Source organism: Sceloporus occidentalis, unplaced genomic scaffold (genome assembly GCF_023333645.1).
Source record: "Sceloporus occidentalis isolate IW3139 unplaced genomic scaffold, rSceOcc1.0.p SCAF_55, whole genome shotgun sequence".
NCBI lineage: Eukaryota > Metazoa > Chordata > Lepidosauria > Squamata > Phrynosomatidae > Sceloporus > Sceloporus occidentalis.
The window spans coordinates 1,554,534-1,573,939 of record NW_028317035.1 but is presented as its reverse complement, the minus strand read 5'-3'; the positions used below and the strand labels follow the sequence as shown (position 1 = coordinate 1,573,939).

General features: G+C 37.9%; 1 protein-coding gene across 1 annotated transcript in view; it reads right to left on the bottom strand.

Moving 5' to 3' along the window:
- LOC149287895 (unconventional myosin-XIX-like) overlaps positions 1 to 19,406 on the bottom strand; it is a 53,106-nt gene that overhangs the window by 12,263 nt on the left and 21,437 nt on the right. The window contains exons 8-19 of the mRNA XM_089492264.1: positions 18,329 to 18,431; positions 18,054 to 18,150; positions 14,431 to 14,507; positions 12,605 to 12,695; positions 10,510 to 10,678; positions 9,488 to 9,561; positions 8,594 to 8,715; positions 7,664 to 7,777; positions 6,917 to 7,093; positions 5,920 to 6,066; positions 5,585 to 5,692; positions 2,590 to 2,660 (exon numbers count right to left, since the gene is read on the bottom strand). Of these exons, the coding sequence (XP_089348390.1) occupies positions 2,590 to 2,660; positions 5,585 to 5,692; positions 5,920 to 6,066; positions 6,917 to 7,093; positions 7,664 to 7,777; positions 8,594 to 8,715; positions 9,488 to 9,561; positions 10,510 to 10,678; positions 12,605 to 12,695; positions 14,431 to 14,507; positions 18,054 to 18,150; positions 18,329 to 18,431 (1,350 nt within the window). The remainder of the gene's footprint in view (positions 1 to 2,589; positions 2,661 to 5,584; positions 5,693 to 5,919; positions 6,067 to 6,916; positions 7,094 to 7,663; positions 7,778 to 8,593; positions 8,716 to 9,487; positions 9,562 to 10,509; positions 10,679 to 12,604; positions 12,696 to 14,430; positions 14,508 to 18,053; positions 18,151 to 18,328; positions 18,432 to 19,406) is intronic.

Sequence of the window (19,406 nt, the reverse complement as noted above, 5' to 3'; positions counted from 1 at the left end):
TGACCCATTGAGGCATGGACTGCACTAGACCTCAGTAGGCAGTGGAGGCTCCTCCATAGGAGCACATGTGCACGTGAACCCCCAAGTGCAAAAGGAAATAAAATGCAAAATTAATAGAAAATCTATTTTAATCTAATTTTTTTTTCCTTTTGTGCTTTGGGATTCACATGCCATGAAGCATCCTGTACCCTAATGTAACACAAATTCCTATTGGCCAGGAGTGATCTGATCATCAGCCCACTTTTGATTGGTTCTGCAGCAGTTCTCTCCTCTTCTAACTCGAGAGAAGGGAATAAACAAGGAACTGGATTTCCTCCAAGGTTCTATTCTGGAAAGGTATATCTGAATGCTTCTCCCTAGGTCTAACGCGTGGAGCAGTTGTTCCTTGGATTTTTTGGCTCTGGACAGAAAGATGGCAGGACAATTTCTTGGTTTCTATGAAAATGAGAAAACACTTTTGGAATAAATTCAGGAAGGGTTGTTTCATTGACATTGCTTGAAGTTCCCCAATCCTTTGTGCAGAAGTGAAGGCCACTAAGAGTACTACCATAAGAGGTTCAAAGTGGGAAGAGGTCAGTTGTTGTAACACAAGATTAAGATCCCAAGGGGAATCATAGGTTGACGTTGTGGCCATAGCCTACAGATTCCTTTGCAAAACCTCTTGATCCAGGGATGTTCGGCTAGATGAAAATCTAGGAAGGTGCCGAGTGCAGCTATTTGTACTTTCAAGGTGGTTGGTTGTAGACCGCCATCAAACCCAAGCTGCAGGAAAACTAAGACAGAGTAGATGCCTGAAAGCGAAGATATGTTGGCTTTGCACCAAGAGAGGATGGTCCTCCAGATCTTATATTTTATGGAGGTGGAAAACTTTCTGCAGGAAATCAAGGTTTTGATTACTGTTGGGGACAAGCCTTTGGATGGAAAGATGGAAAGAGCTGTCACAGGCCAGTTGGATGAGATCGGTGAACCAAGCCCTCTTTGGGCAGTACAGAGCAATGAGCATGACTGGGTGAGAACCTTCTCTTAATTTTCAGCATGTAATTCCATGCCTGTGACAGAGCCTCTAGTCCTCTTGGATGCCCTATGGGGGAGAGGGAGAAGTTGTTCTTGACCTGCTTGTTGGCGTTGGATGCCATCAGATCTCTTTCAGGTAATCCCCATTTCTCCATGATCATCTGAAAAACATCCTTGTGCAGGCTCCATGGAGAATGGGTTGTCTGCTTGTTGGTTTGTTGTACCCTTGATGTGAACTTCTGACAATTGTGTTTGATTGTGTTCGGCCCATAAAGATATCTAGGATGTAAGTGCCTTCTTGTTCCCCCTTGTTTGTCGATATACGATACCACCGTGACGCTGTCTATATGTTTCCACTGGTCTGTTATAATAGCCATTAGGGAGTCATGAACCGGCAATGTTTTTGTTTTTTTAATATGGTCCTGAAATGGGTCCACCTTAGTAGTGGCTGCAGATATTAGCCGTCCTTTTTCTTCCACTGGGAAAAAAGTAATTTACTTCCTTATCTCCCTCTCTTCATTGGAGGACGAAAGGGAGGGAGAAAGGTTTCTGGATCTGAATTTGAGTCTTCCTCAGCCTCTGGTATATGCCCCGTGAGGGAAGGATAATTGCTGGTTGGTCCAAATATCTGTGCTTCGGCTTGATGGGTACTGGCCAATGATTTAAAATAATCAAATGTTGACTGCAATTCGCTTTTCAGCCAGGCGGTTAGTTCAGATGTGGAAGATTGGCTTGCTCTAGTACAGGACCCACAAAGTGTAGCAGAAGCATCATGCAGGGTTTTATGGCATGAGGCACAAGCTTTATGTTTGGTTTTTCTTAAGGTATTCCTTGGAGAAGGGTCAGCGTATCAGGAGTTTTATCTGTCATCTTGCAGGGACACAGCAATTGCCCGGTACGCAGCTCATATAACAAACTTACCTTTAACTCCTGCATCGGTCTTTAAATGCCTTCAGCGTTTAGGCTTAACGGGTTTCCTGGTGATTGAAACCGGAAGTGCGCCCATGGGAATTGCTGCTACGTCGGTAGTGACACGCCGGAAGTCACATGCGCTGCCGGCGCCATTCCGGAGCTGAGACCCATTACTGCCTCTCTCCACTCCAATTCTCCTAGGTGGTGCAGCGGAGTAAGCGATACGGTAAGGGATTCCTCCCATCTTTGCAAACCTCTAGCATTGGTCACTGGTCTGTTCCTGTTGAAGTGCCTTGTCAGCATTCGCTTTACCTGCCAGGGTAGCCGAGTGTACGGAGGCTTCCTGTTACATACGGTACCCTGCCGGGGTACCCATAAAACAAATAAAAAGGGTAAGAGCGCAGTCCCTTAGCTCCTTCCTGAGCGAGGCAGGAAACTAAACTGGGGATTAGGGGAGGTTCCTTTTTTTGTTTGTTTTTATAGAGTCCCTGCCAAGGAAATTTTTGTATTTCCATCTAACTACCAATGAAAAAGAAATGTCAGCCCAATATTTATCAACCCATTTTAGATATATTTCGATTATGATCTTTCTTCACATGAGGGCCTGATGGATAGATCCTGCTGTTTAAGCGTCTTTCATTGTAGGATATATTTTTTACATACCTGATTGGGAAACCTGCAGCACTTATATTAATAGTCTCCACAATACCACATGCCTCCAACTGACTGAGTACCTAAGGGAAAGGAAAAAAAATACTTTGCTTTAGGGTAATTTCACATTTGTAACCAAGTTAAAAATTATAATAGAAACGCAATTACATTAAACCAACAGTTTGCATATTATGAAATTTAGCTAAACTTATTTCAGCTTCATAATCCTCTAAATAACAGATATGCATTTATACAGAAATGTTCTGTGTCAAAACTGTTAAATATTGTGTTAGAAGAAACAATGGTTTCAATGGTGACAATCAGTTTATATTCAATACTTTGCCATGTCAAATATGTCAATATGTTGGGATTATTCTGAATATTAATTACGTTGTCTTCTCAATATTGCAAAAAAGCGGGATTTTCTCTTTCTTTTAATATTCACACAAAATGGACAGTACCCACAAAAATGGTATCAAAAGAAAGATGGTTAAAAAATATATTGTTAAGGTTGAGAAACATGAAGTGATTAATGTGTCAATTTTGTGCTTTTAGTTTCTTTGCTATTACAGCCGCCCATATGTGTTGTAGCTGCCCGATTAACAGAACTGTTTTATATAAATATGGCATTTAACCTTTTGTCTTGATATTATGTGACCCAATGTAGTGTCTTTTTTTCCCCCAACACATGTATATTTCATGTTAGCATCTTTAAAGTATTGTCCAGCAGTAAATGGGATGTACAAACACACAGAATAAAGCCTATCACTCTGTTATACATCCCCATATCACAGGGCAGCATTCTTTATGTATTGGGCATCAATATGTGAAATGTATATGTCCCAGAAAAAAATCTAACATGGCCATCCTCTAAACACAATATTGTAGAGATGCACCGAAATGAAAATTTGGGACAGAAACCGAAAATTCAGGATTCACTTGGCCAAAACCGAAAACCCCTCCTTAAAAAATAAACCACACTTTTATTAAAAGTGAGTAACACACCAAAATTGGACAAAGAATGCAATATTAATATATCCAGTATCTCACAAAAGTGAGTACACCCCTCACATTTGTGTAAATATTTTATTATATCTTTTCATGTGACAACACTGAAGAAATGACACTCTGCTACAATGTAAAGTAGTGAACGTACAGCCTGTTTAACAGTGTACATTTGCTGTCCCCTCAAAATAACTCAACACACAGCCATTAATGTCTAAACCTTGGCAACAAAAGTGAATACACCCCTAAGTGGAAATGTCCAAATTGGGCCTAATTAGCCATTTGACTCATGTGACTCATTAGTGTCTCAGGTGTGAAGGGTGTGTTAAATTTGGTGTTATCACTCTCACACTCTCTCATACTGGTCACTGGAACTTTAACATAGCACCTCATGGCAAAGAATTGTTGCTCTACATAAAGATGGCCTAGGCTATAAGATTGCCAAGACCCTGAAACTGAGCCGCAGCATTGTAGGCAAAACCATACAGCGGTTTCACAGGACAGAGTCCACTCAGGACAGGTCTCGCCATGGAAAGAAGTTGAGTGCACATGCTTAGGGTCAAATCCAGAGGTTGTCTTTGGGAAATAGACGTATGAGTGCGGCCAGTATTGCTGCAGAGGTTGAAGGGGTGGGGGGGGTCAGCCTTTCAGCGCTCAGAACATATGCCATGCACTGCATCAAATTGGTCTGCATGGCTGTCGTCCCAGAAGGAAGCCTTTTCTAAAGACGACGCACAAGATGCAGTTTGCTGAAGACAAGCAGACTAAGGACATGGATTACTGGAACCACGTCCTGTGGTCCAATGAGACCAAGATAAACTTATTTGGTTCAGATGGTGTCAAGCGTGTGTGGCCGCAACCAGGTGAGGAGTAAAAAGACAAGTGTGTCTTGCCTACAGTCAAGCATGGTGGTGGGAGTTTCATGGTCTGAGCCTGCATGAGTGCTTCCGGCACTGGGGAGCTAAAGTTGATTGAGGGAACCATGAATGCCAACACGTACTGTGACATACGGAAACAGAGCATGATCCCTCCCTTCAGAGACTGGGCTGCAGGGCAGTATTCCAGCATTATAACAACCCCAAACACACCTCCAAGATGACCACTGCCTTGCTAAAGAAGCTGAGGGTAAAGGTGATGGACTGGCCAAGCATGTCTCCAGACCTAAACCCTATTGAGCATCTGTGGGGCATCCTCAAACGGAAGGTGGGGGAGCCCATTGTCTCTAACATCCACCAGCTCCGTGATGTCGTCATGGAGGAATGGAAGAGGACTCCAGTGGCAACCTGTGAAGCCCTGGTGAACTCCATGCCCAAGAGGGCAGTGCTGGAAAATAATGATGGCCACACAAAATAGACACTTTAGGCCCAATTTGGACATTTCCACTTAGACATTAATGGCAGTGTTTTGATGGGACAGCAAATTTACACTGTTATACAGGCTGTACACTCAGTACTTTACATTGTAGCAGAGTGTCATTTCTTCAGTGTTGTCACATGAAAAGATATAATAAAATATTTACAAAAATGTGAGGGGTGTACTCACTTTTGTGAGATACTGTGTATATATTATTGTTAACAGCAATCACACTCCTATCATGCCCAGACATACCCAGAATCCAACATGTACTGGCTGACTTAGCATGATAGGAGTGTGATTGCTAACAGCCCCCAGGGGAAGAAGGAACGGAGCAGAGTTATGTGACGTGTATTCACGTGACTCCGCTGGGCTCCTGCTTTTCCTGGCCGGTACAAGAGATGTTGCTCGGAAAGGTAAGTAGCCTGGCCCCTGCGGACGATTATTTTTTTGCCGATAATGCCCTTTTCTGCAGATATATTTCGGCCATAGATATATCGGTGCATCCCTATTGCAATGCTGAAAATGTATTGATATTAATATTATATACTTAAACATTATTGTGTTTTCATCTTTAAACAAGAAGTTACTCCACCCTCTTCAAAGAGTTATATGATAAATGAAAAACTTATTTCTCACAAGCTCTTACCTCTTCATTTTTAAAGATCATAGCTTTGCATTCCATGTTTGGCTTGATACATCGAATATAGTGTGGTGTTGTGCTGTGCAAAATTTGCATTAAACTTTCAAGAGAGCCCTTTAAAGACAAAGAAAATAAGAAAAATAACATGTGAATAAGATATCAAATAAAAAGGTAGGCGATGATTAAGCTCAGATGTTCCTCCAGTATTGTGTGCCCACCAATATCCACTTATAAGACTAAAGTTGTGTTGCTTTTAAGACATAAAACTTGTTGATAAAATGCTATAATAATTCTAACTCAACATATCAGAATTAATAGATAAATTCTATGGTAAAACCAACCTTGAATTTGGAAACTACTGTCACCACTGCTGCCCTGTTAGGAGTGTTGACATCAACTGGTATGCTGTTTTCTGCTGGAAATAGCTTTTGAAGTAGGTTGTCCTCTGATTCCCGAAGCAACTGTAGAAGTTCAGGAGGAACAGGGTCCTATTTCAGTAGACAAATGTAGCCAGACAAGGAACATATAATGAGAAGTTATAATTATTAGAAAATAAATTTAGGAAAAACTAAATAAAATAAAAACGTCTTTTCCACATATAAATTCATGCATTATTTAAATGTTTTCTCATATTATTTTTTATTTATTTATTTCAGCTGTGAAATTTTCTGAAATGTTAGATTCTATGTCATATTGGCAATCCCTGTAAATGCTGAGGGTAAAAACTTAGTGAAAGTTATTCTAGGTTAAATGTAAAACTAAAGTATCAAGTGTATTTGCAACGCCACTAGTGTGGCCATTACAGCACAGTGGTCCAGCACAGTGTCCGCAGCAAAGCACATGGGGTAGGGGGTAACGTTAACTCATAAAGTATTTGTTATTGTAACGTAGATTGTTGTATTTCCAAGATTTGTGCAAAACAATAACTTGTGACAGGCACATGGTGATATGTTCTGTAACTATGGTTGGGATAACTTGTATAGAACCAATCCCTTTCTTTCCCAATCCCAAATGTTTTATCACCATATTCCCATGACCGTTAAAAAACCTCTTTGTTCTTCTGAAATTACATGAGATGTTTTATTTTAGGCCATGTTATATAAACATTTATAAGACTAATATATTGACGATTAGGTGTAAAAATTGGCCACTTGAATCATAGTAACCAATGAAACATTTCTGCCAATTGGACCTTTCTAGTGCACTGGAACCACTTTTTATACATAATCCTTATCTGTAAGATACGTGGGAAATGCTCCTAAACATTCACCATTATCCAGTGAAACATTTCAATTGTTAATTACATAAAGCAGAGTCTAGCAATAGTAGAAATAGCACCTTGTTTTTTTCTGCCATATCTTCTATCTGGTATCTCACTTTGCCAGCATAGTGGGATAAAATAAAATTAGGCTTCTGGCTGAACTTGTCTCTCCCTAAACATTTGTTGTGAGAAAGTGCTTTTTCAAGTCGAGACTGGAGCAGGGTGGCATCTGAAGAGCGGTTTAGTCGACATTCCTAAGAAGTGGCATAAAAAGAAATATTACATTGTTACCGTGTTACTGCTTCACAAAAACTGAACTAATTTGTTCACTTTTTTGGTTACATAAAAAAAAAAAAAAAACACACAAAAGCTTGCTTTGAGGCAGAAGTTGTATGCATACAAAAGGTAGTGCTCTGTAAAACTTAATTTTCTGATTTGAGCATTAACGTTCAAGAAAAATTCCAAATTTGTCTAAGATTTGTTTTGTTTTCGAGGTTTCAAATCAGCCAGAACTCAACTGCTGACACAGCAAGGACACCACTATATGTAACTGCTGATCTGTGCAGCTTTATACAAGCAAATACTGCAGAAGCACATAGTGCCTCCTATCTGTTTATACCATGTATAACTATAAGACATGCCACAGATAAGGAATCTCAATTTGTCTGGAAGCTACATGTACACACACACACACACACAAAATGTACCAATGACTGTTCTGATGATATACATTGACTAAACAATACATGACAAATTAGTCTGATGTATCGGCCAAAATACAGTGCAGTATTCCCAAAGAAGAACCAAGTTTATTAGTTACCCACCTCATTGAGCAATGAGAATACACTGACAGGACTTCCCTCAATGATATGCACACAGCTCTGATTATCTTGATAGCTGATAAAAGACCATTCAAGTCCTTCTGCTGCATATTCCTCCTACCAAGTTAGAAAGTGACATATATAAGAAGACTAGCATTGTTATTTTTTTTCTGGGACATTGTTAACAGCCAGCTTTGTAACTCGGCAACAATACTATATAAAAAAAAAGCCTTTTGTACCTCAAAACCACTGTGGTTTTTTGTTGTTCGAATTTTAACCTATTTATAATGCAGTGTCCACACACTTTATATTGTGTTTTTTCCCTCTGAAAAAATGGTGTGATGTGAAGCCTATCATTTAAATGTGGGAAGCAAAAAAACAAACCAATAAAACGGAAGAAATGTGAAAAATAAACATGTTTCCATTTTTGTGTATAATAATTTCTACAAGAAAATTACCCTAAGTACAATAATTTACTTGTTCTGATTTGGAAAATTCCACCTATGCATAGGATTTACAACTTGTTGCAGACATGTTGTTTACAGTTTAGCACCATATTTTGCTACCACAGAGTTTTACTTCATAGCAAATGTTATATATCATTAAAATATTTTTGACAGGATTCACACTAAACAAAACCTCACCTCCATTCTATTCACCAAAACACGGATTGTAGATTATGGTTTTGAACTTCTCAAAGTAAAGGTTCAATTGTAGTATAGCAGCTTACATGCATCATGAAATAAGGCTAAACTGTAGCGTTTTGTTACTTAAAACCAATAATCAAAACTCAAGAACAAATGTTTTTGCCACTTTGAACATATTGCATTTACAGTAATGTCAGGAAATACTTCTACACAGAGTTTAACTTATTTGTGTACAGTTTACTAGTAGGATCTTCCAGTGGTAAGAAGCAGACTATGGATCCAGTACCTGCTGAGCTTTTAGATAGTGAGTCACAAAATGCTGCTGAAGCTTCTCATTGGCATAATTGATACACAGCTGCTCCAGATTATTTTGGGGAAAGGACTCAAACCCGTAGACATCCAAAAGCCCTATATGAATGAAATACAAAAAAATTTCAATTTAACAAATCTAAAAAGCACAGATCTTATTAAAACCCCTTCATCAACAAACCCTCCTAAACAGCTACTGATATATTATTTAGAAAATATTGTATTTTCATTAACAAGCCGGTCATGTGCATCATTCATGTCATTAGTCTTTTAACACAATATTCAACATGTATTTTATATGTTAAAAACATTATGGACATCTGTTTTTGTTTTGTTTTGTTAGTTGGAGATAAAACCATTATTTAATCCAGGACTGAAACCAAGGAATCACGTTTGCTGCTGTTGTCAATATTCTGTTCAGTTTTACTTGAATGTATAATGTCATGCAATATCTACGTAATTTCCTTCAATCTTCCATAAAGATTGTTTTTGAAATCCTACTGTTAGCCTAAAAAGTAAGTTGTAAAACACCTCCTGGACATTTCCTTTATCACTTCTTTTAGCAGACTCTAGACGAGGTAACTTGGGTGAACAAAACATGCCATCTCCCACACACATTATAATGGAAACTTTTATAGTACTAAATATGTGAAAGGGAAAATAATAAACATCAGTGATATTGTGGGCTCTGATAATTCCACTTTAAAAGTAATCCAGATTATACAAATCTGTTACTAAAATTAATCTCTGTTGGTACATGATTAAACGCGGACGTTTAAAAACGACTTGCTTTGTAAAATGTTAACATTTCTAAGCGTTACAATAGGCAATACTGGTAATCATCACATATCGTTCATTAAAAAACACATACCAATGAAGTTACTCCATCTGGAGGAATCTGCACAAATGCTTTCATTGATGACTGTCACCAGCCAGTCAAACAATCTGTGGAAAAAGTGCACAGACTTGGTTCAGAACAAACACAAAATTATTAATTTAATCATAAGCCAAAACGTGAGCCAACACACACAAAAGAAACTAAGGTCATGTTACTTTTTCGTATGGCATTTCCCAAAACAAACTAGTAAATGATTAAATGTCAACTTTACCAATACTCACTCAACTTTCGAATATTCAAGACCTAGTCAGGGTTTCCGTAATTCAACAAAAAGTTGAAAGTGTCAGAACTTGTTTCATTACTAAAGTAAGATGCCAGAGTAATCAATGGGAAGTGGATCATTTTAGTATACATTTTTATTATAACTTTATTTAGTTTTATATAGAAGAGCATTATTAACACAAAAATTGTTCTACTATGTATATTACATAGAAAATACCTAACTAGGGAAATATTCTAAGGTGTCGATTTGATAACTAATAACATTCACAAGCACAAGATTTTCTGAAAATCAAAAAATATATGGTGGATATAGGTGCGTTTCTTTCGCTATCCATTCATAATTAAAAAGGAATTGTTACCTAGCTTTTGCATTTTTTGTTTCGCAATCAGTGTGACTATTTTGGACAATTTTAGTTTAAAATTAGACGGGCATGCCAATGAGGCAAAACTAGAACTATGTAATCGATTCCCAATCCTGAAGCTATCTCCGTTCTACTCGCTCCACCTTTACAAAGTCTGTCTGTAGCCAGCAACTTAACAGTAGGGGAGACACCTTAATGGAGAAAAATCATGTAGAATATAAACACTAGAATATAAAGATAAGATCTTATTTGAACATGTTGTTGACAATGCCTATAATCCGCTCCCCTGCCTATATGGATGGTGTATAAACATTATTACATAACATTTTCTTCTGCGTGCTAAGGTTGGGTGTGCTCCCTTTATTTTATATTTTTCACCTTTCTGCTTCTTCCTATCTGTTAGGAACTCACCTAGCATAAATAGTTTTAGCCAAACAGTCCCTCCTAGTGTCACATTCAGATTTCTTGCACGGCTTTTTAAAGATTTGTTGTTTTCCAGCTGTAATGGTTCGGATACGCAACATGTCCAACAGGCTGCTTGCAGGAATCTTCAGCAAATTTGCAGTGGCGATGATGAATTCTGAGAAGAGTCAAAGAATGAGTAACTATTAAAACATTTAGCATTAGTTTTGTTGAACTTTATGTAGCTTTATTCAGCTAAGTAATAAATGCAGATAATACTGATGTTATGTCATCCATGGCTGCCACCAGCTTTCTTCCTCCACTATGTAGTAACAGTTCACTGCAGCTCATAAGGCCTATCACTGCACCATTTTCCAAAACTTTTTGTAGCTCCTTATGATACAATCTCACATTCCAAATACAACCAAATATATCTGGTAAGTTATTTTTATATTTGTTTTGTAAAGTTTTGCTGTTAAAAATCTGGTAAGTGCTAGATTCAAAAATAACTGTTAATAACTATTCTCTATTAAAGATCAATTCACTTTTTGATGGGTAGGTCAAATAAATACAGTTAAGAAATACAGCAGGGGAAAACTTCTTGACCTACAGGACTGTCCTGGTATTGCATGGAATACAAACACAATATATACCTATATAGTCATACAAAGGGTATACCCCTAATTCCCTCAAGAGACCAGCCAGGTAGGAAATCGTAACTCTTCCTATTAATACTCCTGACAAAGACCCTACAATAAACATTGCTAAGGTGTAATCTACAGCGGCTGAATGCCTTAAATCGGGGATACAGAAAATATCTTCACAGATATAGTGAAATTGTAGATACAACAGCATTCTATTGGTGTCTCTGTGGGCTCGACCCCGATGACACATGTGATTCCACTGTCCAATGATTGCTCAGACTCTCCAATAAGACGGAACACACATAATTGTAGCAACTCAAGCCTGATCAGAGCCGGCCTTAGGCGTTGTGGCGCCCTGTGCGGACTACTCCTCTGGCGCCCCCCCTCACTACCCCCCTCTCTGCCCCTTCAAACTACCCCCCCTCAAACTACCCCTCCCCTCTGCCCCTTCAAACTACCCCCTGCCCCTTCAAACTAACACCCCCTGCCCCTTCAGGCTATCCCCCCTTCTGCCCCTTCAGGCTACCCCCCCTTCTGCCCCTTCAAACTACACCCCCCACACTTACCTTGTTGCCGGAGTCCTGCGGTGAGAGCGGGAAGCATCTGTCTTCTCGCTCTGCCGCGGTGCCGGCATTTCATGTTGAGTGCCGGAATAGTCACGGAGAGTAAGGGGCGCCGATCGGTTGCTGAGAACTTCACGAGCAACCGCTCGGCGCCCCTGCCCGGGACTTAGATTAAAGCATCGGGGGTTTTTTGGTTTTTTTTTTTTAACTTTATTTAACATGAATGATGTTAAATAAAGTTAAAACAAAAAAAAAACAACCCAGATGTTTTAAAGTTAAGTCCCGGGCAGGCGCCCCTGCTACCTGCACCCCTAAGGCCGGCCCTGAGCCTGATACATTGTATCCTGCAACATAAATTCCTTAAGTGTCACTTACTAAAGCTGCTAAACTAATTATCTGAATAGATAAGCATTCTACATCCCATCAGAATCCCCATTCATAAAAAAGGAATCTACCTGATTGTGATTATCTGTCTGATGTGACCAATGTTCTTACTAACTTGCTGCATCCATTGACAGATCGGTAGTGTATCTATTAATCGTTAATTGCATTATTTATCTATCACGTACATTCTTTAACATTCTCAACAATTTTAAGATATTTTTCCCTTAAGCACTGCTGTATTTCCTACCCATCACATGCTATACTTTTAATTGAATTTTAATAAAGAATAGTTCTTAAGAGTTATATCAAACATAATATCAATTAGGATTTAATTCCTGATGTATTACCTCCACTTTTATTGGTGTGAGGTTGTGGGCATCTGTTGTTGAATTAGTAAAGGTACTCCTCGGCAGAAGAACAACTTCTGATCAGCATTACGTCATCAACTATTTAAAAAAATACTAAAGGGCTTTTAAACATATTATGAGTCTTGTTTTGCAGGTACCTTCCTACCTTCGGATTCAATAAGTGGGTCACAGGGCTGGCTTTCATCTGAAGAGTCAGAGAAATGAATATTCCCAAGATGCAAGAGTCCTGATAGAATCTTCAAGGTAATGAGTAAAAGAAAAAGAAAAAAAACATTCATATGCAAATAGACTTGGCACCCTTGGTAAATATGAGCAAAGAATGCTGTGTAAAATTGTTAACCCTTTGGCCTTTTCTTTACAACAAAACAAATACACAAAAGTGATATGTATGAAAGCAGAGTAAACAATTGCAAACACAACACAGGTTTATTAAGAGTGTGTGTGGTACCATTATTGGCACCCCTATAAATTCATGAGAAAAATATATTTGAAGTATATTGATAATTTATTGTTTTTAGTACGCCTGGGTGAAATTGTTCAACTTTGACTTCCTATTTCACAGGTGTATAAATATTAGGCAACGCATAATCCAAATTCCTTTAGTCATTTATCACAGTGGATAGGACCAAGGAACATAGCTATGATGTGCGGCAAAAGATTGTTGAGCTTCAGAAAAGTGGCTATAAGACAATAGCAAAAGCATTGAAAATCCTATTTCTACCATCAGGGCAATAATAAAGAGGTTTCAGTCAACTGGAAATGTTATGAATCAGCCTGGAAAAGGATGTGTATCTATACTGTCTCACACACTGTGAAGAGGATGGTTCGAGTGGCCAAAAAATCTCCAATGATCACAGCTGGAGAATTGCAGACGTTAGCTGCGTCTTGGGGTAAGAAAGTCTTTAAACATTTTTTTTTTTTTTTTTTTTTTTTTTTAAATACTCTACTCTCATCCAAAAACAAACTCAATTGTTTTCAGTTTGCCAGACACTACTGGAACTTCAAATGGGAACAGGTTCTATGGTCAGATGAAAACCATGGGTTTTTAAAAATGGGCAAGCGTAAGGATCTGAGACTTTGACAAGCACCAAATGGCAATGGCTGGACGACTGGGCCAGAGCATCTTCAAAACTCCAGCTCCTGTGGATTGTTCACAGTCTGCAGTGGTCAGTACCTATAAAAAATGGTCCAAGAAAGGAAACGCGATAAACCGGCGACAGGGTCATGGGTGGCCAAGGCTAGCCCGTGTGGTCAAATCCAACAGACGAGCTACTGTAGCTCAAATTGCTGAAACAGTTTATGCTGGTTCTGATAGAAAGGTGTCAGAATGCACAGTGCATCACAGTTTGCTGCATATGGCGCTGCATAGCCGCAGAACAGTCAAGGTGCCCATGCTGACCCCTGTCCACTGCCAAAAGCTTCTACAAAGACCACGTGAGCATAAGAACTGGACCACGGAGTAATGGAAGAAGGTGGCCTGGTCAGACGAATTACATTTTATTTTACTTCACACGGATGGCCGGGTCGTGTGTGTCACTTACTTGAAGAACACATGACACCAGGATACATCCATGAAGGCCCCACCACGCAACTTACAGGACATAAAGGATCTGCTGCTAACATCTTGGTGCCAGACACCACTGCACACCTTCAGGGGTCTAGTTGAGTCCATGCCTCAACTATTGTGCAGGTTGTCATAATTTTATGGTTGATCAGTGTATTTATTTTAAATGGGCACATGAGTATATTTTTATTAAAAAAAGTCGTTTCTGTTTATTAGCTTTTTTGTTTTTTGTTAACGTGTTTCGTTACAATTAACACAATAGAACAGTTATATGTATAAAAAAAGACCTGAGCCATTATTTTGTAAGCAATGGGTTATGACTTGTGTATTGGGTATTATTTTATAGATCTGTGACTTAAATATCTCAATGCAAAGAAGATGAACAATAAGGAATGTCTGTCAATTACCTTAAATATATTATTCTGAAGTGCATGCTGAATACCCAAGTGTAACATGGCTTCCCTGGTCACTTCAAAGCAATCCTCTAGACATAAGAAAAAAATATTAAATTATGTAATGACAATATGGAAAAAAAAGAAATCACAAAGTATACAACACAAAAAAACAACAACAACAGGAAATTGTTAGGACTGGACTTCATAAAATTCTCAGTGGCCATTGGAAAAAATGAATCTATGATTATCTGAAAAGCTACTTACAAGACGGCGTTGCACAAGAAAACAAAACAAGTTTCCAAGAAGGTCTTCTCCAGACCCTCTCGAGAACTCTGGGCAAGTCAATGGAACCCAGCTTTCTAATCACAACGTGATTAGTAAAACATGTATAACTAAAACATTTAAAAAAAAAAAGTGCTAAAAACATGTAAAAATAATTATCCAGTAATGTCCCCATACAGGGAACCATCCAGTTCCAACACGATGTAAAAAAAAATTAAAAATCCTAAAATATTTTTTTTTCAAAAGAAAGAAAAGTTTATTTTTATGAATGCTAAAATTAGCACTGTATGTTACCAAAAATCCTGGCATGGAATGAGTTAAAATACAAGAGTGTCCAGTTTAAAAAAAAATAAATTATGGTTTGATGGGGTCAATTGAATTGGCCAGGTTCAAAGATGTCCCAAATAGGCCTTGGGCCACTGTACTCGGGGGTGGGGGGTTACATATTGGGATGTTTTACAGTGACAGAGCTGTATATTAATACCTAAAGTACAATGTCTGTGGGGGGGGGATCTGGTTGAATTAGCGCATGGAAAGAGTTATCATAGTAGCATTTGAAATACCTTGGGATACAGAATTGTCCTTCTTCCTCCATGATCCAATATTTCTTGCCACTGATTGGCTGCTTAAGCAGTCAATGGCAGAAAAGTGCTTCCTATGAAATCAGAGTATTCCTGGAGCATTTGAAGATTTAAAGGGACCCAAGCACCTATCATAAGCATTAACGTGCATATGATTGGAGTGTGCCTTTAAGAAGCACAGTTGGTTATTTAACTGAAGACACTACTAGAGTAGTAGTGTAGTGAAGAGCAGCTATGTCCTCCAGCATGCTTTTACTATTACTATTACTTTATGTACTTTTTATTTTTTTTTTATAGCTGTTACCGTGTGTACGTCATCCCACGTCGTCCGTTTCTCGTCTGCTGATGTTGTCGCGTATCGTGTGCGTCATCACGCGCTGTCCGCTTCTCCTCTGTTGATATTGCCGCGTTTCATGTGTCTCCAACCCTCCGTGTACATGTCGATAAAGTTGTATTGAAAACATAGGCGGTTCAGCTTTTGTTTAGGGAGATCATAATACGATCCTCCCAGGGGTGGGGGTAAAAAGACATGCGGTTAGGAGTAATCAAGCAGGTAAGTGAAAATACATTCGGCTTCCATACCCAGAGACGAAAGATAGACGGAAAGAAGACGGAGAAAAGACAAAGAAGAAGAATCCACCAAAAAGCATTATAAGTTCTAACTTGTGTATCTATCCGTTTATGCTTGTATTAGATATATAATCGTTCATTTTGCCATTTTAATGATTTTTATCTGGAGTTCATTGTTCAATATAAATATCTATATATTTAATTGTGACAGTGATTTTAAATAAAAGATGAAGTATTTAAAATTAAATAATTGTTTAATTTATTATAGTGAAATATAGTGAAATGTGATGTGGATATCACAGAAATCAATTTGTCTGCTATTCAGTGTGTGAATTAAAATAAGTAAATTAAATAATCTTATATTTATATTTACATTTTACATAACATCCCTATATTTTAAAATCTTTTAAATTATCTTATTCTTTTCCATTCACTCTTTACAATTTTATACATCTTGTAACCTATTAATCTCATAAGGATTCATTCAAATATCATGATTTTCAAAATATCTAAAATACATAATTTTTATATATATCTTATAATAATTTATTTCAATATAACACACAATAGCACTCATAATATATAATCTCTATATATCCCTATATTTTTTATACTATATTTATGGAGATACTTCCTTTATTGATTTTATATAATGAACAATAGCATTTTCTAATCCTTCAATATTTATATTGATTTCATTTAAGTGATAGTAGACATCCTGATCCCTATAATATCTATACTATACTTCATTTATAATATTTCTATATGTCACATCATCACATAACAAATCACATTTATTTATTTTAATTCACACACTGAATAGCAGACATATTGATTTCTGTGATATCCACATCACATCTCACTATATTTCACTATAATAAATTAAACAATTATTTAATTTTAAATACTTCATCTTTTATTTAAAATCACTGTCACAATTAAATATATAGATATTTATATTGAACAATGAACTCCAGGTAAAAATCATTAAAATGGCAAAATGAACGATTATATATCTAATACAAGCATACACAGATAGATACACAAGTTAGAACTTATAATGCTTTTTGGTGGATTCTTCTTCTTCTTTGTCTTTTCTCCGTCTTCTTTCCGTCTATCTTTCGTCTCTGGGTATGGAAGCCGAATGAATTTTCACTTACCTTCTTGATTACTCCTAACCGCATGTCTTTTTACCCCCACCCCTGGGAGGATCGTGTTATGATCTCCCTAAACAAAATCTGAACCGCCTATGTTTTCAATACAACTTTATCGACATGTACACGGAGGGTTGGAGACACATGAAACGCAGCAATATCAACAGAGGAGAAGCGGACAGCGCGTGATGATGCACACGACACACGACACACGACACACGACACACGACAACATCAACAGACGAGAAACGGACGACGTGGGATGACGTACACACGGTAACAGCTATAAAAAAAGTACAAAAACGGAACAAGACTACTTACCGGATTGATTATACTTCTACTGAAGAAGCCAAGTCGGCGAAACGTGTTTGGAAGGATCTATTTGGACTATTCTATATTCCACAATCGGTGGATTTTCCACACACGCTTTATGCACTTTGGGTGCACGGACTAAATGTGAGTGCCCAGATATTGCACTATTTAAGTTTATTTTTTAGATTCAACACGAAGATTATTAAAGATATTATTGCATTCCACTTGGATGGGTCTGAATCATCTATTCCACTTGTGAGTGCAACACTTCACCTACACATAAAATTGATCTTACACTCTACACTATATTGTTTTTTTTCCCTTATATATATATCTGCGCCCCATAATTTTTTGGTTGGTTTGAATTTCTACACCCTGAGGAAGAGTGTCTTTTTTGGGCAGCTGCGGTCCTATTTGGGAAGTATTATTTGTATTTACCCTTTTTTATCGATTAATTTTATTTATTTCAGCACATAGCACGTAATTTTAGGTTCATTCACGTTTCCCTATTAGTTTATGTCAGTTTAAGTAGTGAATAAAATACTACATTCCATCTTACTAAAAAATACACATTCCTTAGACAGTACTTTCATTAGTGTTATGCAGCTGCTATATGTAACTTGCAGTAATTGTTCAAAGTGCCACATAATATATCCTTTCACCTGCATGATAAATATATAATATAAAGCTGAATTAGATAAAGACCAATTTTAAACTATTTTCAAAAATATTTTACCTTCAAGATTATTTTCAAAATTAGGCAGCCAGGAGAATTTTGTTCCTTCTGGGAGATCCCAGTCTTTCCTTTCATGCTGAGTGGCACCTTTAAAAATCTGAACACACAAATAATAACATATTTTATATCAGTAGGTGTGTGCTGTGTATAAAACACCATTAGGTGGAGAGGGGAAAATCCCTTAAAATTATTACACAGGTTTTAATTGTACAAAAGGAATGAAACCAGATCTGGCATGCTTTATTCATGTTATAAGCAGCTGATAGTAAGCAGACCTGGTAAAAAATGTGGAAGTTCCTTTCTGAAGGTGCCTGGTGAGCCACCCTAGTCTTCTCCAAGAGGTAAGTCTGGATAGAAGCACCAGTGATCTGCTGGGCTCTAAGGAAAACACAAACATCAAAATACATTACGGCATACGTAGAGAAGAAAAAAAAATTGAAAAAATACTTTTCTACCATTGTCTATATAATGCTTATTGGACTTCATAGAATATTATGTTATAACAATAATACTAAGAGTAAGCACACTGAACCCAAAATTAAACTTTGTTTTACTTGTAAGATGTTACTAACAATGCACTCATTTGTAGATTGTCAAATAAAGAAACATTTTTCTCTTTAATTCAAGAAATCTGTATGCATTCCCATTGTATATGACTCAAATTGTATAAATTATAAAACCTTAAATGATAAAGAGTATTTTTAAACCATACAAATAGAATTGACAGACTATGTAATGCATGTTATAAATGTCTCTAATTTAATGAAAGGTAAAAACAAAAACTGCACATTACACGTGCCTTTGTTTTGTTGTTTTTGTAGGCATTGTACAATAACCTACTAGCTAAGGCATGCCCCCCCCAACTGTTCTGGTTTGGGCAGGACAGTCCCGATTTTGGGACTCTGTCCTGCCTATCCCTACCTCTGTCCTTTTTTGCAGGGGCGGAGGAAGGGTGAGGCGAGAGCGGTACTCACCTCAGGTGCAGCTGCGAGGGGGAGCACAGCTGCCCGATCAGCAGCTGCAGCCTGCAGGACTGGTTGGGGAGATCACAATCTCCCTCTAGTTGGCTCACCATTAGGGAGTGCGAGGTCTTTCACTTCAGACCTTGGTTTCCACGCTCCCAAATCACTACGCGCCAGCAAATGATGCCGAGTGCGGGGATATGACGTTGTACCCCCGCACTCTGCATTAATAGCCGCTGCTTAGTGAAGCGACGGACCTCGCACCTCCTACCACAGGATGGAGGATGGAGAACGGAGGAAGAGGTAAGAGATAGGGAGAAAGGGGTAGTGTATGTGTATATATATATTTGTGTGTTTGTAAGCGTGTGTGTGTGTGTGTATGGGCAGGTGT